Source organism: Antechinus flavipes, chromosome 2 (assembly GCF_016432865.1).
Source record: "Antechinus flavipes isolate AdamAnt ecotype Samford, QLD, Australia chromosome 2, AdamAnt_v2, whole genome shotgun sequence".
Classification (NCBI taxonomy): Eukaryota; Metazoa; Chordata; class Mammalia; order Dasyuromorphia; family Dasyuridae; genus Antechinus; species Antechinus flavipes.
Window position 1 is genome coordinate 169,428,963 of NC_067399.1, and position 23,261 is coordinate 169,452,223.

A 23,261-nucleotide genomic window follows, 5' to 3' on the forward strand; every position below is an offset into this window, starting at 1 on the left:
GATCAGGACTCCCATCCCTCAATCGCAGACGCTCGGGTAACGTTTTTTCCAAAATTCCTAGCAAAGGGGGCTGCTCAGGTTGTCTCGGGCCCGCCGCCCTCAGCCTCTAGGTGGACCGCAGAAAGCCCGCGCTGTTGCACGCTCAGGTCCGCAGCTAGCTCCGAAGGAGCGCGCGGAGCTTAATTGGAGGTCCCTCCTTCTCCTCCTCCCGGAGAGAAGCCGCAATTGACGCATGAAGGGGGAGGGAGGGGAGAGAAGAAGGAAGCTTTCCAGCTCCGGCCGTGTGAAGCCTGGCTGCACCGGGCTCTTTCCACTCGCCCGGCTTTAGCACTGGGGGGAAAACTGAAATGCAAGCCCCGCCAGCGACAGGCTCTAAACACATACGCATCTGTCTCCTTTCTTCTTCTCCTACTTTACACACCTGAAACACCACGTGTCCCCTCCCCCTCGGCTCACTTTACCCGCCCTTATAAGCGTTCCAAGCTCTAGCCCACGCGTGGGATCACATGTCACGCCTCCTCCACCACGCGGATCCTAAGGGAAGCGCTTGCCAAGGCTAAAGGGAAGAACGAAAGCGAAGGCATCCACATATAAGCGTATCTACACATATTTCTAATTACTTCACTTTCCACCTCCCCAGCCCCAATTCCAGCAGTAACCCCTCCCCATCTTTTCCACCAAGTCTCTCCTGTGTGCTAATTCTCGCCTCATTTAGGTGTACCTCACACCCACCCACACCTCCGCAAGCTCTTTTCCTCCCCTCTTGACCCTACCAAGGCTGTTAGAGTAGCCGCAACCCCTCCTTCCTTCCCAGCCTGGGAGAAAGGGAGGAGGGGGAGGGGGCGTGCCCAGGAGGTCTCCAGAGGGATACGCCCCCTCATGAATATTAATAAGGGGCGCATGCGCCTTCTTCCTGCGGTCGGATAGAGTTAGAACCGTCTCCCAGACGGGCTCTCAGGGTTCTTCTCTGTGTGAGCCAGGCTGGAGGGCGAGCGTGGTGCGGGCGCGTGTTATTGTGTTACCTGCGAGGAAGCGGTGGCTTTTTTTTCCCCTTCCTTCCCTCCCTCCCTCCCCCCTTTTCCCTGCAGCTGATCTGAAAGGGAATAAAAGGCTGCGAATAATCATAATAATAAAAGAGAGCAGCCCGAGAGGAGGAAGAAGAGGAGGAGGAGGAGGAGGAGGGGGGGGGGAGAGAGCAAGAAAAAAAAACGAAGAAGAAATCAGAATAATAAAAGGAGGCTGGGCTCTTTTGCATTCAGTACCCGGACGCTATTGAAAAGGCTTTTGAAAAGTGGTGTTGTTTTCCAGCCGTGCATGCTCCAATCGGTGGAGTATATTAGCCGGGACGCGGCGGCCCCAGCAGCAGCGTTCAGTGTCTCCGCGACCGGCAGCAGAGGTTACAGGAAAAGGCGATGCTTTTACCACGGGCACCCGTCCGGACTGAGTACTCTTTAAGTCTGATCATCGCTCTGCTATGTTTGCGAGTAAAGGTACGTTGCACTGCCTCTGTCCTACACTAGAATGTTAGGAGTTGGTGTATATAGATAGATAGATGTGTGTGTGATGGCCTTTTTTTTTTTTTTTTTTCCCCGTGGTGAACCGGCGTTCTTTCCTTCCTTGCTTTCTTCCCTCTCCTCCTCCCCGTTAGTCACTTTCTCAAGAGTGGGCAATAAAACTGTTTGCACCTTGGACTTCTGATTGCTGCCTGTGCTTTTTCGTTCTCGCCTCACCTACTTCTCCCCTTTCAGAAATATATACATATTTTATTGTTTTGCATGTGTGTGTATGTATGTGTGTGTGTATATATATATATATATATATATGTATGTATGTATACCATACCTAGATATTTAAATTATTCTGTCTTTTGGATGATTTCTTTTACTGACGAGATTATCGGGCACTGAGGACTTAACTTGGTTTTATCTCAGTTGGGTCCGGCAGCACCTCTGTTCTGCCCTCCCTCTTACTCAAGATTTTGTTTCTCAGTTTGTGTTCTGTTGTAGCCTTCTTGGTTTGACGTTTATCTAGCGTTAACAAATCCCTGCCCTTCTAAGTTTTTGTTTTTTTTTGTTGTTGTTGTTGTTGTTTTTCCCCGTCTCCACTGGGGAAAAACAATCACTTTAATTTCATTTCTTAGTGTATGTGTTGTTGTTGGGGCATTTTCCCCCCATAGATACTCGATTCCTTAATCCTTTAAAAAAAAAAAAAAGAAAAGAAAAGAAAGAAAAAAGTGGGAAACGTATTTTCACAGTTGTCATTATGAATTTTACTGTTGCATGTCTTCTCGATGGAAGGGGTTTTCTATCTCTTCTTTCTCTTTCTTCCCCTTAAGCCCCCTCCCCCTGCCCCCGATATTTAAAAAAAAAAAAATAGCCCAAGATAACTTTTTCGGAACTCTTTCTCTGGGGGGGACTTAAACAGGTGTCCTCGGCGTCCGGACAGTTCGAATTGGAGATCTTATCTATGCAAAACCTGAATGGGGAATTGCAGAATGGGAATTGCTGCCATGGTTCCCGAAATCCAGAGGATAGAAAATGCACCAGAGACGAGTGTGCTACTTACTTTAAAGTTTGCCTGAAGGAGTATCAGTCCCGGGTCACTGCTGGGGGGCCTTGCAGCTTCGGATCCGGATCTACTCCTGTCATCGGAGGGAACACTTTTAATTTGAAATCGAATCGGAATAGCGAAAGATACCGGATTGTTCTCCCTTTCAGTTTCGCCTGGCCGGTGAGTCCCAAGTTCGTTCTTGCTGTTTGCGTTTCCCTAGCGAGCGGCATTTAAAGGTCTCTGTCCCTGAGCGTGTGTTCTCTTTAAACTCCCCGTGGGGAAGTGGGGGTGGTGAAATCTTTGCTGAACTACTCGCGGAAATCCCCACGGGAGTTATCGAAAGCTCCAAATCCCTGCAGAACAGGGGAGCGAGCTGAGGGGGCTGCTGGTTGTGGGTTTGGAAGGGAGATTTATAATTGTGCAACTGTCTTGCTTACTAAGCATGCAAAGTTGGAAAACTTTGCTTGTTTGCACTGTGATCTATGAACAATATGAAAAATCTGCATCCGTTGTGCAGGAGTGTTGTGCATAAGAGCTTGCTGGAAGTAGGTCTCGGTCCCGCGCTATTACTCCTTTCTCTTTCCCCTCCCTTGCCCCCGCCCCTGAGGAAATAAGAGGTCAGGAGTTCATTATAAACGTGTGTATGTTTTTAACCATTTAAATTTAGTGTACAGAAGAAGGGAAAACACAGTTATCGCTTGTGAACGTGATCCAAATTGGCATCCTCCCCTTTTCCGTGAGCGGGTGGGGTGTGTCCTTACTGGAGGAGAGGCGGGTAGGAAAAGGGAGAGGAGAGGTAACTTGTTTCCCGCTTCTCTAGAGGGAGGCTTCCTGGCAAAGACGAAGTTGTCAACTCTCGGCTTCAGGAGCAGGAGTGGTCGTCACTCTAAGTTATTTTGCAATCCTGCCTTTAGCGTAGCCATGGCCGGAGAGATCCCTGAGCTTTGTATTTGCTTGGGGAAGGGGGCAGGGAGGATGTGCATTTTTCCCACCCTTGTCCCGTGCTCCCTTCTCCCCTCTCTGCGGGGTGGCTTCGTTTTCAGCGGTTCTCTGGCTCCTAGGAACAGCTGTTTTGCAAACTTTCCTGCTAAGTGCAGACCGCAGAGAGGAGGAGGTGGAGCCTGGAACCATGTGCTCTGGGAGGCACTGCGAGGAACCGCCAAGAGAACCTCCACCTTCTACCATCCCCGGGAGACCCGGCTCCCAGGGAAGTGACCTGGCCTAGGAAGTGTCTGCATCTCTAACCAAGTTTTATTTTTATGGTGGGCTGGGGGAGGGACTTACGTTTTCCCCTCTTCTAAAATAAAGACCTCCCGAGTGACTCGATTATTGCCCACTTGGGGAGGGGTCCCTTATATTTTTTGTCAAATAATACAAAATGCGCAGAAAATATCAGCCTTTTGATAGCTGCCCTCCCACACACCCCTCCTTTCCCCTCCAGGGATGTAAGTGAGATAATGTCTCTCCTACAAAAAGAATATCTAGACAAAATTGTGTTTTCCTATAGCATGCACACGCAGAAATCTCCAGAAACTGCAGCGAGGAGGAGAATTTTGGATTATAAACTGGCAGGGGATGGGGGGGAGAGGGTGGTTCGTGTTCAGGGGCTGGGACGGAGCAGACACCAATGGGAAGACTGCAAAGGTTTGGATGGTGGGTGGATTCAGTTACTGGGAAGAATGCATTCAGCCATGTGCTCTAGAATTGTGCCCTTTGCTGCCCCCTACCTGTGATCGTGGAGAGTCTCAAGTTGTGATTTCTCTCTCAAGAGCACTGCAGAGGGAGGTGTACTTCCGCCTCTGGAAGAAATAAAGTCCGCAGTTTCAGGAGATAGCATTACAAAGTCTAGCTAACAAAAGTGTTCTCTGTTGGGACCATAATCAGATTTCCTCGTTTGTGTGTGTGCCTAAAATGAGATAAAACTGTTATCAAATATATCATCAAACAGATAAGATGGTTTATAAAAATCTGTGGTATTTGAAGTCCTGCCAAAGTCGTCAGTGCTGCCCCTGCTGTGGGATTTAACATTTCTGAAGGGCAAGTTCATCTAGATGTACTTCCCCTCCCCCATTTGAAAAAGAAAAATGTCTAAGCAGAATTTCAACTGAAAACTAATTTTCTACTGCTTAGGAGTGGAGAACAGAACTGTATTGCCTGCTAAGAGAACCTGTGTTCAAAACCTAACTCTGACATTTAGCAGGGATGAGTGACCTTAGACAAGTCATTTAATAATGGGCTTTGGGGATAAATACGGGGGAATTTGACAAAAGATCGTTTCTGTTTGTGTTCCCTATTTAAACAATTATAAACCAAGCCAAAACTTTAGCTCTCCCCCCCAAAAAAAACCTCAAAAAACAAGGTATAGCTATAAAGTTTATTTGAGAAGGTGGTAATTTGAGGAAGTGGTATGGTGAACCTAACTGCATTATGTGGCTTACCTATCAAAGTTTGGGAATAGTAAACTAGGAAAGATAACTTCAATTCTTCTTTGATAGAAATGGGAAGGCTAGAAATGAAGCATGCTAAGAGTAGGGAAATGATCTTTTTTTTTTATTTCAGAAGCTCCAAAAATTTATTCTGTGCCTCCCTGTTTCTTACTTGTCTCCCACTCTCATCCCAAATCCCTACAAGAAAAAAATTTCTAAAATTATTCAGGAAATATAGGTAAGTTTCATGCTTATTCCCATGTTTGACATTTGAAATGGGAAATTTGAGGTTTATTTTTCTTAAAGCATAATTTGAAAGTGTAAAGTTTGGTAGTTTCCCTTGAATCTCCAAGTGTGGTTAGCAAGGTCTTTATACTAGTTTTGAAACAAAAGGTGCTTAATCATTCTCAATCTTGAACTTCAATAATGATAAAATAGGCTTTAGATTTGAAGGATGGGCTTCATTTCTTGAAAGTGCTAGCCTTAAGGAGACCTGCACAAGGTATGCAATGGAAACTTTCAAGTTGTTGTAAGAAGTTTGACTTAGTTGGCACTATAGTGCAATAAGTTTTTTAAGTGCAGAAATTTTAATTTTGATGATGACCTTGATCAAACAAGGTTTTGCCAGTGCTAGAGAGGAAAAAGTGGAAGTGATTTAGCAAGATATGAAATACACATTTCAGTGTTAATATATTAAGCCCACTAAAAGTTTTAGACTGGATGCCCTAAGTATTTTATTACATTCATTTGGCTTAGTCTACTTTGACCCATTTTCATAGTTTTATTTATTTTTTAAGTTATTGTAATTATGCTCTCAGATTCATGCAAACTTTTTTTTTTTTTTTTTTTTGAGAAGTAGCCAGATTTAAAATCTTGGAATAGGGAAAGTACATTTCACAATAATGTCCTTTATTCAATTAAACAAGAAGATACAGAATCATTTTGTAACTAATAAAACTTATTAAACTGTGTCCCAGAAGTGATGCTGATCCCTGGTTAGTAGTTGCTTATTAAAAATCTATTGGAAAGGCAGTATGGTGCATTGGAACAGATGGCTAAATTTGGAATTAGAAGACTGACTCAATTTCAAATCCTAGCATTGCCATTTACAATCTTCCTAACCGTAAAACTAGGGGGGTTGGTTTGGACTAGATGACCTTTCAGGTCCTTGCAGGGCTAAAACTTCGATCTCTCCCAGTCTTAAAAATGTCTTTTAGATCTCCCCGAAATAAGATTAAAATGTGTTGATGAAAGGTGGTTAGAATTGGACTTTTTTGACCCTCGAAAAAGATAGACAAGAAATTTAGAATTGGTTTTATTTAAATTTGACATAAGTACAGTTTAGTTCTCTTGCTTGACGAAACACCTCATTAGATACTGATAATATTGATCCAGCATTTAAAATAATTGCAAAGATCAACTTAGTTGTTAAGGATAAATCACTTGAAATATGATCTCTGTGTACCAAAGAGACGGCCAACTTTGACCTGCTCTATGTTTATTTCCTGAATAAATGGTCTAACTGCTATACTCTGGAGACCTTTATGTAGAAAGAGACTGCCAAAATTTTAATTTTAAAGTAATTTCACCCCCTTTCCACACCTTGATCCATCCATCCCAGATGCTCTGTCTGTAACATGTGCACATAAACTTGACATTTATGAACCAGTCCTTTTGGACTTCAGCTAGCATCTCCTAGAAACAGGTCAAGTTTTTCATGGGGATGTATTCAAACAAATACAATGCATACAAACATGGGGCATGTGCATGCTCCGGGCATGATGCTTTACATATATAGGGATGTTAAACATACTTTGCCCAAATGAACAACCTTTAAAAACACAAGCTATGGACAAGTGGGTGTTAGACAAGTTTTTGTTGTTGTAGTAGTTGTTTGGTTGGTTGGTTTGCACTGAAAATATACATAGGTTTAAGGGGAAGGTAAAAGAAAGATACTGATTGTGGTTCTTGCAGAGATGACAGAGAAGGTGTCTGGAGAAGGACTTGTCAAATCCATTCATTTTTAAGGCAATTAAGTTTACTATGTTTCTTTTCTTGCTAGATCAGGTGCCGGTTTCCCTGTTCACTCTTTTCCTTCCTGTTGGTCTGTTGCCCTGTTTCCTAGCAACTTATTCAAGCCTCTAATCAATTAAATGAATTTACAGCCCACCAACCACACACCCATTATTCACCAGGGAATTTTTTTTTTTTAAACTTTACAAAATGAAGTGGGCAAAGTCTTCTATGTAAAGGTCCAACCAGTGATAGCAACTTAAATGCACAAACTACCAAAAAATCAGATTAGCCAGAAGCACTTAAATGTTTCCAGTACTAGAAAGCTTTACACCCAGTGGTAATGCCTTCTTAGACTTTCCCCAACTGAAGGGCAAAGGAGAAGAGTTTAGCATGGGGGAAAAAATAGTTATCAAAAAAAGTCGCCAAGGCAACAAGAGTCTGTCCCACCACCCCTCCCCTTTTCTGATTCTAAAGCAGGAATGCAAACAGTAGTCTGAGTAAAGATGCATGTGCAATGATAGTGCTGGACATTTATTGGATAATCATGGTATGTCCAGAATTTGATTGTCTACGCTTTAAAGATTAGTCTCAATTTAGGAGAAAATAGAACTAAACTAATCATCTATTTAATCCCCCTGGATGTGCATAAAATTAATTTGGGAAGACATAGTTTTGTGAATTGCTTATTAAGACTATTACCACCTTATTTGACTAAACCAGGTTATCTGTGCTTCAAAATTTATGAAATGACATTGCTTGGAAATAAGGCTTGAGCTTAAATATGACCCATATATAGGACTAATATCAGTTCTTTGGATTGACCACATCCCAACAGAATGCATCTCAAGGAACAGTTATGTGATTTTTGCCCTTATACATTCCTTTCTAGAGGTAGGAGGTAGGATTATATGAAATTTAGGATTCAGAAATAACTTACCTTGGCCTTTAGTTAGGGCCAAAGAAGGCTTGTTCTTGGTTTCCAATTACTGCATGGCATTCAGAAGCCCTGTGGTCCTTGTTTTTACAATGTAAATTACATTCATTTACTGGGATGGTGTATAGAGAAGAAATTCAAAAATGTGGCTAGAAGTGGTTAAAGTGGTTTGTAAATAGTCAAACATTCCGAGTCCTTTACCAGCTCAACCCAGTTTTTATGCACTTTTGGTAAATAAGTAGAAGGGCTTCTTGTCCAGGCTTGCTCCATGTGAACCTGAGTGTTGTGCTTGGCTGGCTTCTAGGTATTCTATCTATTAACCTTGCCACCCTTTTGTAACTGGTGCATTTAATTATCTGTGGGATGCTTTTGAAACAGGTAGGAGTAATGATAGAAACAAGAATAGGATTTTTTTTAAGAACCTATAGGATTGGATGGTTGGGGGTCTTCTATGGTGGGATTTCATGAGAAAATAACTTTGTAACCAGATAAAGTTTTATTGAGAAATACAGCACACCACAGATGAAAACACTTTTTACCACAGAAGTCTACTTCAGATTTGAGATGCATGCTATAGGTTAAAATAAGAAAAAAAAATGGATTTGAAATCTTTGAGGCATTGTTGGGTTAATGCATGCTAGGCCACCCAGACAGAAGCGGTGCTGGCTAATATTAACCAAGAACAATAGCATGGTCGTATTGACTGCAGGGAGGATTACAGAACATAATGGGACCCATCCAAAAATAATGCTAATACAGGACAAGCAACAGGAAGCAGCAGTAGACTCAGCAGAGCCCAGCTCCCAGACAAACCATGGACTGACTTCACACAATGGCAGCTTCAACCCATTAGGTATTCACAGGATGCTCATTATTCTAACAGGCTTGCCAGATCAGAGCTGGGCCTGGTTTTATTGGCTGCAGCAAGCCCACAGTTTGGATATCAGTACGTTTCATGTCCATCATTTTGGCAGGGGGGGGGGCAGCTGTGTTAAAGTTCTTGACTGCAGCTTTATTTTGTCTGTGGCTGGCAAGAAGAAACGACTTCTAACAGCACTTAATACAATTACTTTTTTTTTTTTTAATGCCCCCTTCCCAAAGTGTCAATGAAATGCTTACCCCTGCTGGTGCCAAGAAACTGTAACTTTGTAACATCTAAATATACCATGTCTATAGTCCCCTGACCAGCATCTGGGAATAAAGACATACATACATGCATGGGTTGTGCCACAGAGGAATGATTGGTTGGTGGTGACTGGGCAGACTTCGCCTTGATAAGGGTTAGTCATTTGGTGATACTTGGCAGTTTCTTTTTTGGAAACCTAGAAAAACCAGGCTTCCCCCCCCTCCCAAGACTCTACTAAATGCTATGGACCATACATAGCCTTTATGCTAATTTGTTACTGGTTTCCAGTGGATGTGGATTAGGAGAGAGAATTTCTCCTAACAAAACTCTATCTCCCCTGGAGCAACTGCTTCAGCACTTCCTAAGTGCTTTACAAATACTCATGCTACTTTAGTGTTATAAAAAGGAGGGGGGAGAAACAACCCAAACCTCACTTCTCTACTTAAGAGGTGATAATCATTCACTTTGCAAGCCTATTCAGAAGTTGTACACTACCCTAGCTTTGCCTCTAGGCTATTGTTTTTGGATAATGGGGAGGACTCCGATCCATAACCCTAATTTGGATTTGGAGTTAAGGAAGAGAGAAATCCTGGTAAGACAGAACCACAATTGAGTATCACCTTTGCGGCAACCCATGCTTACTCTGGGAAAATGGGGACTTCTAAAACTTGAAGATTTAAGTTGCTGTTTAGGAGAGTTTTCTCACTGCATCTGTCAATACTTGTGCTTTAGAAGGTGGAAGGGTTCTAAACTTCCTAAGTTTTTATGAGAATGGCCCCTCTAACAGTTCAGCATCACATTCTACTGCAAGTAATGCTCTTTTATTTTCATAGCTTTACTGTGAGGTATTTAAGAGAAGGGTGGGTTCCCCTCCCCCTGGGGTATTCATTAAGCTACTAAGGTTTGAACATTTACATATTACTTGTTGGATGTTTCTTTTAAAAGTCTGCTTTGGTCTCCTAGAATCACTGCTTTCTGGTCAAGATCAGTTTTACAGTGGCTAATTGGGTGTGACTTTATCATAGTTCACTGCTGATTTGTGGCCCAGTACCTCGCTTTGATGGAGTAAGGTAGTTGGTCTGGAATTTTTGTGTCCAAATGTATATTTGGGGATGGGCAGAGGTCAGGGGTGGGCATGGGAAAAATCAAACTTCCTCAGACCTAGTAGTCATTCCTAAAATATCTTAGTTGTTGATCTATAGAGTGAGGGAGGTGGTGGGAGCAGATGAAGAAGGAGGGTGAGAAGCCCTTCCTATACTCCATGAAGTACAAAGATTGTTCAGATTGTATGGACTTTGGGAGAGAATCATATCTTTCCTACAGGCACATTCTGATCATAGAAACCCCAGATGATTATTCTGTTTTGTTGCGTGTGTGTGTGTGTTTGTGTGTAATCAGTTCAACTAGTATTTGTTTAATGCTCATTATATATTCCAGGGACTGTGCTAGAAAATGAAGGTACAAAAATGAAAACCCTGGGTTTTCCTTGATTGGGGAGGGGAGGTGGTGAGAAAACATTTTCACAGATAAGTAATGATAAAATATATTCGCATGATTTGGAGAGGAGAGAGCACTGACAACTGCTGAGAGAGGGGGAAGGGCAGATCAGGAAAATCCTAGGATAAGAGGTGACACTTGAGCTGAGCTTTCAAGGGAACTAGGGATTCTTGGCATCTTCCCAGCCTGGGGAGAGGGGGGCAGGGCAGGGGTGTTGTAGCCTGTGCAAAAACAGAGATGAGCAATGGAATATTGTGTATGAGAAGCAAGAAATGGGCCAGCTTGACTGCAGGATAGCATGAATCAGAGAAGTGGAGTGATGTGAAGTCAGTCTATCAAGATAACTTGGAGACAGATTGTGAAGGACTTTTAAAACTAAGAACAAAAGTTTTAACTTTATTCTTAGAAGCATCTGGAGTAGGAGATCGGTATGGTTAACTCTGTGCTTTTGAAATAGCAATTTGCCAATAATACGGAAGATAAAGAGGACGGAGAGGGAAGGTAAGGAGGTCAATGAGAAAGCTTAATGTTATAGTCCAGGCAGCAGACACTGAGGGTCTAAATTGAATTGTGTGTGGGGGGGGAAACAAATATTTTTGTGGAAAAACAACCCCCCTAGCACCTTTCTTTCAAAATTCTGGGGTTCCTTGAGTCTCACATTTAACGGAAACCACTAAATGGCAGTGATATAAGAGTAAGAAAAATTTTATTTTCATAATGAAACTGGAGAAAAAAATTCACACACAAAAGTGAAATTTAGTCATTTGTTTGAAAATTTCTTGTCTGGTATGTGAGGATGTTACTGTTACAGGTTTTTGCCATTCCTTTTCCTCAGGATGGAGAGGTATTGGTAAACAACTCTTAAGAACTAAGTACTGTAACTCGGAAAGCTAAGCAAACTACTTCATAGTAGATTGTCCACGTGCTTATGCAATATCTAAACCTAAATATTAATAGTTGCAAAGTGAGCTACCTCATCAACCAATTCCTGTCTATCTTTTTGGTTTAGAAAAAAAAATGGTAAGGATCTTCCCTATGCAAGTCTGTCAGAATTTTTTAGTATCATTGCCTTTAATCAAAAGATTAATTACATCCACATTATTGACAGGAAAGTGAAGGACACGGGTAGCAAGCAAACCACATTGCCTGAAAATGGAGGGCTTAATCATAAGCACTAAAAGGTGTAGCTTAGTATCTTATTTTATTTTCCAGACTTGGATCTTTTCCTCAGTTGACTATTGAAATCACAAATTATTACTGCAGTGAGAAAGAGTCCTGTGATCTTGTAGGAAATCCCAAGAAATTTTAAGAGGTGTAACTTTCACTAATAAAATATTAACAACAACAAATAGTTTTAACTGATAGCCACTACACAAGAGGTGAGGCTGTGCCTCAGCATGCCTGGCTTTGCTTACTTTTCTAAGCATTTTCCCACAGTTATCAGTGAAGGAAATGGAATCCCAGTCATCTTTGAATATGAAACATATTTAGGCCATATTCCAAGGCAGTGCCTATCACTAAATAGATTTCCATTCAAAAGACTACATGCTGTGTCATGTCGTGAGAAATAAGGTTTGCTTTAAATCTTAAAGTTAGCTTTCTGCCTACACCTTCCAGGTGTTTACTTTTCCTACTTAAACCATTGTTTGTTTCTAGTAAAGTAATATTTCATTGATGTATTCCACTATCAGAAACCGTTGATATCTAACTGGGCCAGAGCAAGTACATGTTAAGTAAATAAACCAGTTTCTATGATGCAGAGAATTTTAAAATTCTTTTCTATGTCCCTCCAAATATACACACTTCCCTAGTACCAAAATAGAAGAAAGTTTATTTAAGCCTGAAGTTTTGTGACTCTGACCTTATAGTGGAGTCACAAGTAAAGTTTTAACCAAATTAAAGGTGGGAATTTGCTAATGGATTGGGGTTTGGGGACCTCTTTCTCTCTTTGTTCTTTTTTCTTTCTTTCTTTTCTTCAATTTTAGAACTAGAGATAAAAGGTACCTTCCATATAATAGTTGGCATATTTCCAGTTTCCAGGGAGTCTGTCTAGTTGGTGGATGCTCATGATTATTATTAGAATGTTAGATTCCATTGACAGATAGTTTCATCTATTAATGTGACTCATAGATTTACAGTTTTCTCCTCCCCACTTCATTTCCCTTACTCCCCCCTCCTATTGCAGGCTTTGTTTCTCAAAGTCTCTCTTTTCCACCAACCCCTCCCCTTTTAGTTCCAAGATTCATCAGTCCTTTCCTTTAGTTACCTGATACTTGTGGGAGCAGTGATGGTCTAGCACAGACACAGCTTTCAAAGGGGTGCTGAAAAGGAAAAAAAGGTCTCTAGAGATTGCCCAGCCAGGGTTCAGTGTGTAATCTTAGCAATGCCCCTTACTTTTCACTGTGGAGATTTTTTTTTTCTCTCTGAGCAAATACCTGGTTAGCTTAGAATAAATTCATTGTCTGCTTTTCTTATGGGCTATGGTTAGAGCCCAGCACATTTGGGAAAACTGTATACCAAGTGTCAGTCTATAGCAAGGTGGCATTTCCTGATTAAGCCCATGAGATGCATTAGTGATGACAATAATGAGCTCAGGAAGGTGAAAGGTCCTGTTTATCATTCTGGATAAGGTAGCTTAAGGGGTTAGGAGAGTTTGTCGTTGGTAAAAATCTGTTGCTTAGTTTAAATTTAAAACAGACACTATCTAAACTGATTATAAATGCCATTTTCAGGTGGGCTTTCTGCTTATAATTGGCATTTGTGGGAAAGAGGCATTGAGAAATATTATGAAACTCAGGCAAACATTCCCCACCATTGGAGTGGATACATTTATTCTTTTGTCTATTTTACAGAGATCCTACACTCTGCTTGTGGAAGCTTGGGATTACAGCAATGACACCAATAGTAAGTATTACCTGACTAGACTTCAGCCCTAAAAAGATGTCCCCAAGCTTGTTTCACAGAATCAGTCATTTCAGACCATATGTGCTATTCACAATCTTCCCTCACTCTCAGCTGGAATAGTTCTTTTTCTGGCTGATCTGGTAATTCCCTTTACCCCTTTTTCTCCTGCCCTGAATTTGGATGGCACTATAGCAAGGGTGGTCCTTCCTGGTCAAAAGACTTACTATATAACTCTGTTAATATGCTAATAAGTTTGTCTTTAAGAAAGGAATCTTTAAAAATTTTACACTTTGAAATTTTTGTATTTTTTAAATGATCAGATTAGTGAAGGATGGATCACTTTTAGTGAGGATTGTTATTTGGAATTATGATAAACCTACTTTTCCTGCCCCATACTACCTAAAGGGTGTTACACTATATTTTTATCAGCATGGCCTTGAATGACTTCTCATCTGCTCTCATAAGTGTATAGTCTTTAGAAGAACTACTTTGCAAAGCCCACATAAAGTAGATCAGAGAGACAAGTGTTTCCACCAGAGTTATCTCAGTGTGTAGCAAGATCCTCTGTTAAAACGATATCCATAGGCAAAAACATCTATGAAACTGAATTTCCAGTCTCGCCATTCCTTTTTTTTTTTTTTTTTTTTTTTGAGAGTTTCTAATTCTCTTTCTCTTTATGAATCTTTGATCAGTACACAGCAGATGGAGTGAGTTTTTCTATTTGGGGCCCAAGGTGATAGGACCTTTCAATTACAGCAGCAATCCCATTCTACCTGTAATTAAATATTGCTTCTTTCTTGGATCACTTCTTACAAGGTATTAAGTGACCTCCATTTTGCTAGTAAAACTTTCCAAGCTAAGTAAAAATTTAAGAAAAGGTTATGTTTTATGTAATCAGAATAAATTTCTTGGTGCATTATTGTATTTCCTATAATATCTCTGAGCTTTAGCTTCCTTATCTACAAAATGGGGATAATAATTTCTGCTAAACCTTTCTCTCAAGAAACAATTTTCTAATTCCTTGAAAACCCATTGTTAATTGGTTATTTTCTTATTCCTGTGAATTTTCAAATATCAGTTTCTTAATTTGAATATTTTCCAGTCCTCTGTTATCACTAGCACTGCCTTTAGTTTTTTTTTTTTTTTTTTTTTCCTTTGCCTTATTTCCTTTTCTTCTGAGTAAAATCTGCTAGTAATTGGGAACTTCTGCTTTGCTCTTTTCCTAGATTCTGGGATGATATGGCACTTTGTTTTAGAGAACTCTGTGTTAACTATTAATGGAATAATATGTAGCTGGCTAAAGTTTTCACAATATATTTATTGCTCATCTTCCCTGGATAACTTTAGAGTCAATCATTCATTCAGAGTTGCCAAGCTTTTACATTTGTCAAATAATGAAAGCATAAAATTCATTCTCTCTCTCTCTCTCTCTCTCTCACACACACACACACACACACACACACACACACACTTAGACTGCTGCCTTATCAGATGATGTGCTGAGAGGTAATAGTGGAGAAAGATTAAAGGAAAGGACCAGGGAGGATATGCCTTATTTTAGGGGAGGGCATTCTTTTTTTAAAAAAAATTTTAACTGAATTTGCTAACAAATAGCCAGTACTACTCGTATGATTTATGTATACCTGTCAGTTCAGCTCACTTTCTCCTCCCTACCATTTGAATCAAGTTTAACAATATTACATTGACCTATTTTATAAAAGTTTCACTTCCTACTACTTCTGTCCCTCCCTAGCCTGCTTAAAAAAAAAAAAAAGAACCAAAACTAGATTTATGATTTTATTGATATAGGAAATTCTTCAAGAGTAAACTCTCTTTACTTTACTCTCTTTATCAATCTTCAGTTGATAGACTTAAAGAAATCCTAGGGCACTGAGAAATTCATTGGCTTGTCCTAGGTTTTAGAGGTAGGATTTCAACTTGAGGCTTCTGACTTGAAGGCCTGCTATTTATGACTTTTAAAAAAAATTTCTCATTAAAATCTCTTTTCATCTATATCTACCTTTTACCCTCTCAAAATTCTTGAAACCCTTAATGTTAACATGGCATTTATGTTGCAACTTTAAAGTCTGCAGAATTTTATATGCCCAATTTTTAAAATCTTCATAATATACTTTTAGTAGTTACTTTATAGACATCATTATATCCATTTTCCAGAAAAAGAGAGTGTGTTTTTACTCAAAATATTGGGTCAGAGGTAACTGTTGAACCCAAGGTTTTCCTCAGTCCTAATCCAGCACTCTCTCCATAATTCCAGAACCCTATCTTACAATGTATATTGTAATTCCAGGCATCTGAAAGTTGACTTTTGATATTAATGACCAAAAACCATTTATTGTATGCTTTATAGTGTGGTAACAAACCAACAAGGTGTACAACCTCAATCTACCAACCACACAGGTCAGTTAAGCTATACATATATGAATATGGTATTTGATAAACTAATCACTTAAAAAAAAAAAAAGCATTAAGCACCTTCTGTGTGCCAGACTGCTCTGTGTTAAACACTTTAGAAATATTGTGTCATTTGATCTTTATAACAGTTCTAAATTATTATTCCCATTTTTCAGTTGAGGAAAGTAAGGCAGATAGGTCAAGTGATTTGCTTTGTGCCACAGGGTTAAGGGTCTGAACTCAGCTCTTCCTGGCTCCAGGACCAGCTGTACCATCTGCCTCTCTCTATTGGTTGTAACATAAAGTTACAATTGTACAATTCTATATGCCCCAAATTTTGATAAAAGTTACTTAACTTACCATTTTTCTTTCTACCTGCTTAGTACTGAAATCTTGTCTCCCAAAGTTGGAGGATATGAGAATAAGAAGAAAATACTGGTTTAAGACTTGTAGTTATAAAAGACAAGTTGCCATTATATTTTACCTGTTGAGTGTTCGTAATTTAAACTCTGGCCTCCAGCCTTGTAGAATAAATTTAGCTTTTTTTTCCTTTTGTCCTGTTTAAATTTTTTTAAATTACCATCAATTTATTAGTCTATCTTGATTGAGTTAATCACCTTCAAAGCAGACTAGGTCTTTTTGTCCCTGGATCTAAATTAACAAGAACTTCGATGTTAAAATAATTGTTCTGGAGCATCAGCATTCCCCCAACCCCTGCTTCTGGAATAAACATGTCATTGTAAGAGCCTGGTCCAAGGGAAATAAAGTGTTTACATGAACTCCTTTTAGAGAGTAGGTTCTGAGGCTAGTTTCTTGTCATCAATCCCATTACAGTATTTTTATTAGATTTCAAGACTGCTTTGTATAAGGTTCCACATTTTTTATTACAGGGAGGGCAAAATGGTTTCAATTCCATTATAATTCTTAATAAATATGTAAATGTAGAACACGAATTTTGTTTTTTTTCTTTAAAGCTTATTCTTATTGGCAAAAGCTCTTGTGTCAGTACCCCTTGCCCTTGCTCCTCTTCTCTTGCCATTGGTCCCATACTAAGCATTATGCTTAGTAAATCAGAACAGATTTTTATTTTGCTTAGCTATTCTTCCTTCTTGATCTGCAAGGATATATTTTGTATGTTTTATGATAAATCTTCTCTTTGCAGTCAAGGACTACCAGCAGGTCATAGAAAAGAGTCAGGTCTTTTTCAGTCACAAGGCTTGGACTGCACAGTGAAATACCCCAGATATATACAATGTTCTGAACTGACACAAAATATTATTTCAGGCCATCACTTAGAAATGTTTAGGTATTTTTTCAAGTCTGCAGACAATTTCTGCACCTAATAGCTCAGCTACTAGAGGGCATGTCCCTTGTAGGGAGAGCTTCTTGCATGTTCTATATCACAAAGAAAACATTAATCATGCAGGTATAAAGTTATTTTTATAGGCCTTCTCACTTACTAAAGATCCATTAAGGATTCTAAAGTGATAACTTGCACAATATGTCTTGGCCAAAATGGAGTATTGTCAAGTGAAAACCAAATGTCACTAAATTCCCTCTCCCAGACTGTTATAGCTCCTGATAGGCAGGCATAAACAAAACACTGTAAGACTTTTTTTGGCCATGTCTCCAGAGATTATATGTGTTCCCTTATTAGGATATTGAAGGGCCTGAGGCCCACTACATTCACTAATTGAACCTGCAGAGCAAAAACAGCTTAATAAACCTGACATTTTTGCCATTCTTTGAGCTGTGTTTATTTGCAAAATTTGAGTTAAGCCAGTAAAAATTTATCTGCAAGCTGTTCTGTTTATGGACACTTTAATGAGGGTGTGAGTCTATCCGAAGGCCTCATTGGAGAGCAGTATCCTGTGTGTGCGCTCCAGCTAATGAAACCCAGAGGGCAAGGTAGGGCCAGGTGGGGTAGTAGATAGTCTAGCTAGACGTGGGAAGCCTCCGATGCGCTAAGCTGCTGTCTAATCATGGTCACCTGGCCCACTGCCTACCCAGGTGTGCGAATGAGCTACAAGCCCTGGGCCTGAAAATAGCAGTCATGTAGGTGGGTAAGAATCATATTAAGGAAATGGAAAGTAGACTTCAAAGGACTGTGTTTGAAGTGTGATGGCTTGGAAACTGACAAGCCTGTGAAAAGCTGGTGGGTTTAAAAAAAAAAAAAAAAAAAGCAAACGCAGCCCTAATCTAGGAAAATGACCTAGTATATTATTGGCTTTAACATGTCCCTCCTCTGACTTATTATAGCTCTGTGTTTGCTCTGTTCTTATGTCACTTAGCAGCTTGCTGCCTTATATCCTAGATCTCTTGTTTATTACTTCCTTCCTTAATTGATTGCAAGCTCTCTGAGGGTAGAGAACTTCTGTAGTAATCCCATATATGGCCTATGCAAATATTTAATAAATATTTGAATGAATATTGATAAACCCTGATTCATCTGAACCCCCACTTGCCTGTCTCTATATTGATATATTTAGATTTTAGACTTACTTAAAATCTATTTTAAATTCTAAACTTAAAATCTCTTTAGAATTTAAACTTATTTAAACTTTTACTTATTCAAATAATTTTACTGGACCATGGGGTTTAATGAGATGAATTTGGAGTTCTGTTTTTAGGCCTTATACCATTGGCCATTTAGAATCTTTGTGGCCCTGTTACCCAAAAGTGTTATGGCACATCCTTGAATGGACCTAGCAATCTATCCAGAAAAGAGAATTATGTTAAAGGTAAGGATGCCATTTCTAATACTAGTTGGGTTTTTCATTTTATAGTTACTTTTAATTTTTAATAAAGAAAGCCACCAGTCAATCATTTATTTCCTTGGGGCTCTCTTTTGGCTTTAAGAAAGAAGGCTCTGCTTGTTAGTGACTAGCATTCACATATCCTAATGCTACTCTGTAATTTGTCTCCTAGATCCTGACAGCATTATTGAAAAAGCCTCCCATTCGGGCATGATTAATCCCAGCCGCCAGTGGCAGACCCTTAAGCAGAACACTGGCATTGCCCATTTTGAGTATCAGATTCGAGTCACTTGTGACGAATATTACTATGGCTTCGGTTGCAATAAGTTTTGTCGTCCTCGAGATGACTTCTTTGGACACTATGCTTGTGACCAGAATGGAAACAAAACCTGCATGGAAGGTTGGATGGGACCCGAATGTAATAAAGGTATGTAGTTTTGGTGGGTTGTCCTATTTAGGATGATCATAGCTTCCTTCCCCATTAGCCCTAAAGTCACTAATATGAAGATTTCAAAGTGGGATGAATTCAGATCTGTTTTCAGGCTTTCTTATGTCATTGTCTATTTGGAGTCTTTGTGGCCATGTTACTCAAACTGTCATGGCATGTCCTTGAATGGAGCCTAGTCCATCCAGAAGTAGTCGTTCCTTGGTTTTGAGGAGGTGGCTTTTAAAAAGTCAGAGATCATTGAACATTCTTAAGTTGAGACTTGGAAGTCAACTGAGACCCTGTTTAAATGACTTGACAAAGTAGTATGTGGCAAAGCTGGGTTTTGAATTCAGGTTTCTGTGATGTTAGTCAGCATGGTTTTCTGTACCACAGAATACTAGAAGTAGTCCAAGAGAAAATCTAGTCCACCTCTTATCGTATTTTGGTTGAAGAAACTGAGACTTGGAGAAATAAAATCAGGTGGGCAAAATCACAGCTAGTTACTTTAATTAGAACTAAGACTACAAAAATTGACTCTGTTCAGTGATTTTTTTCCCCCTTCTATACCATAATTCCAAGTCAGGTAGATTTTTAAAAAATTTAAATATAATTATTTTCTGTTTGCTGACTACAGTAAACCAAAAAAAAAAGTCATTTACTGTTGCTGTCATTGTGATTTTTTTTTTTTTTGAGATTGTGAAATTGATGGAGGTGAGGGCATGTGTTGTTAGACTTCACATCAATAATTGCTTAAATTTGAAATCATTAATAGTATTACAACTTTATGGATCCATTCCCTAATTCATTGGAGGTTTGAGTGGGTATTATTATACCCATATTATTGGGTACTGTTAAACTGAGTGTTGATAGGTGGATATGATCCTCTATTGCATTCTGCTTGCGAGCATTTTGCAGAGTATTTTAGACATATTATCTCATTTGATATTTCTCATGTTGTGAGGTAGTTGTTCTTATCCCAGTTTTACAGATGAGGCACCTGATTTCAAGTGACTTGCTCAGTTACTCTTCTAGTAAATATCAGGCAAGACATGAACTCTGAAGTCCCTGAGAAGTCTAGCACTGTCAACAAAGCCATCTTCGTTTCCATTTGGTAGGACCTGCTAGTGTGGCCTAAGAAACCTAGGATTAATGTCAGCACTAGAAGGAAGCACTGGGTCAGCTTTAGTAGAAATCTAAACACTAATTAGATGAAATTGTGTTTCAGAAAAATTGATATGTTTCAAGAGGTGCTCAGAGAAGAAATGTCTATTCTCTGATTCAGCCACAGTAAAAAGAGCTAGACTTTTCAAGTAATTGTGGAGTTGGTACTTTTCAAAGATTGTGAGTAGAAGACATAGCTACTTCATGTAGCTGGGTGGTTTGATAGGGGCAGGTCTGGAGAGAGGAGAAATTTAGTACCTCTGATTAGAGTGAAAAGATCCCTGAACTTGGAGATGGTAGACCTGGTTTCTGGATACTATTTGTGATCTTAAGCAAATTGCTTAATTTTTCTCACCTAAAAATAAAGGAATGGGACTAGATCTCTTTAAAAAAAATCCTCATCTGACTTCAAAGATCCTAAGATGCCAGTTTTCTGGCTGATCTAAAGATAATACTAATATGTTAAGGGATGATGCTATATTACATGTAACAGAACCATCATTGGAGAAAAATGACCCATTCAGATTAGCTTGTCTGATACATGAATTGTTACTGAGATCTGGCTCTTACTGGTTAATAAGAAATTTAAGTGCCTATTTATTTAGGATGAAATATTTTGTTACATTGTGACATTATAAACGTTTAAGCTAGGCCTTATTTGGATCAATGATCTTTGTTGCAGTATTAAAACTCAGTGGGCTCCATTCTGAAACTAAACATTCCTTAGTGACTTTTAAAAGGGTAGGAGAAGAAAAGAGGAAGATTTGGAGGTGGGGATGGGCTGCAGTTAATGTTCTATAGTGCCTCTAAAGCACTATTTTAGGGAAGTAGGATAGGAGTGATCTGACCCTTGAGTTTTTTGTCTTCTTGTGCTATGTTGCTTATGTTAGAAATATGTTAGAAATATCATACTCCTATCATCTCTTCCTGCAGATTATCAGAAAGCATGCTTATATGTTTGGGGATAGATAGTAACATGTATTTGCAGTTTTAAAGCTAAAGATAATGGCTGAATGGCCGGATTTGCTTTTGTGGAGCACCTCCTACCTTATTCTTTTTCCAGTAGACTTGATATTAGAGACCTTTTAAATCGTGGATTTTGTAGGATTACAGTGCTAGTCAGAGATTTAAAAACATTCCCACGATTGTGTGGATGCTATAAACTGGCAGCATGCTGATATATATGTGTATATACTTTTAAAAAATTCTTAACTCTATTCCCACAGCTATTTGTCGTCAGGGTTGTAGCCCTAAACATGGTTCCTGCAAGAATCCAGGAGAATGCAGGTAATATTTATAATCACTATCTATAGATATATATCAAACCATTTTGTTTTAAGCTTAGTTTAGCATAATATCTCTCCCTATTGTTCTGTGGAAAACTGGGAAACATTAAAAATGGGTATCTTAAGTGCTTATTAAATCATACCAGCTGTCTGATGAAACACAAACACTCCTTTGCTTTCTTGTAAAACTGGAAAAACTGTATGAGAGGGCAAATTCAGCCACTTCATGTGTTGACTATTGACCAATTCCACCTCTAAATTGGGAACAGATTTTTGTAATCTTTTAAGACTACACTGCCATTCTGGCTCTTTTTTGACTTATCATCCACATAATGTTTATTTTCTTCCTCACCCTCCTTGGGTCTCCTCTCCTTTTTCTTCTAGATTGCCCTTCCCTTCCCCCACTTTTCCCATCAATAGGCAAAAGTCAAGCATTCTTTAGAATGGGATTAGTAAAATCTCTTGGTTCCTTTGCAGTTGAGAGCCTGCTCCAAGTGCTGAGAGGTTAATAACAGGGATGGAATCTTGTCAGGAGAGACTGATGAATGCAGAATTTTGTTTCTCTGCTTTGAAGTCTACTCCATTCTGGCCGAGTAACAATGCAACCCAAAAGCTGGGACATACCCAAACAATTTAACAATTAAATTTAGGAACTCTTTGAATTATAACTGTGTGTTGTTATTTGACATTTGGGAAGGTGATTTAAAAAAAAAAACATTCTTGGTGGTGTTCTTTGTACAAATTTGGATAAAAATCCACAATAACTGAAATTTTTATATTGTTAATATTTTGGGGTCATTTTTTGTTTTGAAGTTTGGATTTTGGATTTTGTTTTGTTTTGGAGATGAGGGTAGAGAGGGATTCCAAAAGAAGCGGTAACTATCCAAATTGTATCTGATCAAGGAAGGGAAGTTAAGGACGTTTTATAGAACTAGTTTATTTGAGTGCTAGACTTTATGTAAAGACCAATAATCTGATAGATTGTCAGGCCTAGGGGGCCTCTTCCCTATGGAAGCTACTCTGATTTTCATCAAGGGAGGTTTGTTAACTCTTCTCCAAAGGAACTTGAGGAAATCAGACCTAAGGACTCTTTTCTATTTTAGAACAGGTGTAGAAATTTGGCCTATTGTAGGCAGTAATGATGACTCAGGACCAGGCTGGAAGCATTCAATTTCCAGAGTTATGATACATCGTTCCCCTTAGTTTCCTGCATTTTATCCTTTGTAGTCCCATACTTGTATTTTACAAGACCAAGGCTCCTATTTACAAGAAAAAAAATAGGAAGTGACAGTGGCATGTCAATATTATGACATTTGAAGTGGTTGAGAGCTAATAGAAATATTTTGCCCCCTCTCCCTTTTTTTAATTAGTGACATTTTTCATTTTGTTTATCCTATGCTTGAGTAAGATTTTGTTTTTCTGGAAGACTAAAGGAGTAGTTAACCCTAGTCATTCTAATATTTAACTGTACCGGTATTGGATGATTCTAATGTTTAACCTCATTGCTGTCAACTGTTTAGCTGAAATACACCTACATTAACTTTTTCTAATTAATAGCCTTCTAGAGTAAATCAGACTTGAAGTATCATTAGCACATCTGAACTGGGCCAGATGCTTAGATGTCTATCAGCTGAGTCTAACAAAGATTTGTGCTACTGTCATCAGAATAAACATGCCTTATAGGGGGTGCTGTCTCCCAGCCAGAACAACAGGCTTTGTTTCCAGGTTTTAGGCCTTTCTCTTTCTAAGGCTTACCTCCCACTCAC

At 39.3% G+C, this 23,261-nt stretch overlaps 1 protein-coding gene across 1 annotated transcript in view; it reads left to right on the forward strand.

Moving 5' to 3' along the window:
• The first annotated feature begins 866 nt into the window (after nt 1-866).
• The window catches only part of JAG1 (jagged canonical Notch ligand 1), a 40,543-nt gene continuing 18,148 nt past the window's right edge, over nt 867-23,261 (forward strand). Inside the window, exons 1-5 of the mRNA XM_051975916.1 lie at nt 867-1,490; nt 2,425-2,730; nt 13,402-13,453; nt 18,794-19,048; nt 21,436-21,496. Of these exons, the coding sequence (XP_051831876.1) occupies nt 1,413-1,490; nt 2,425-2,730; nt 13,402-13,453; nt 18,794-19,048; nt 21,436-21,496 (752 nt within the window). The 5' untranslated portion in view covers nt 867-1,412. The remainder of the gene's footprint in view (nt 1,491-2,424; nt 2,731-13,401; nt 13,454-18,793; nt 19,049-21,435; nt 21,497-23,261) is intronic.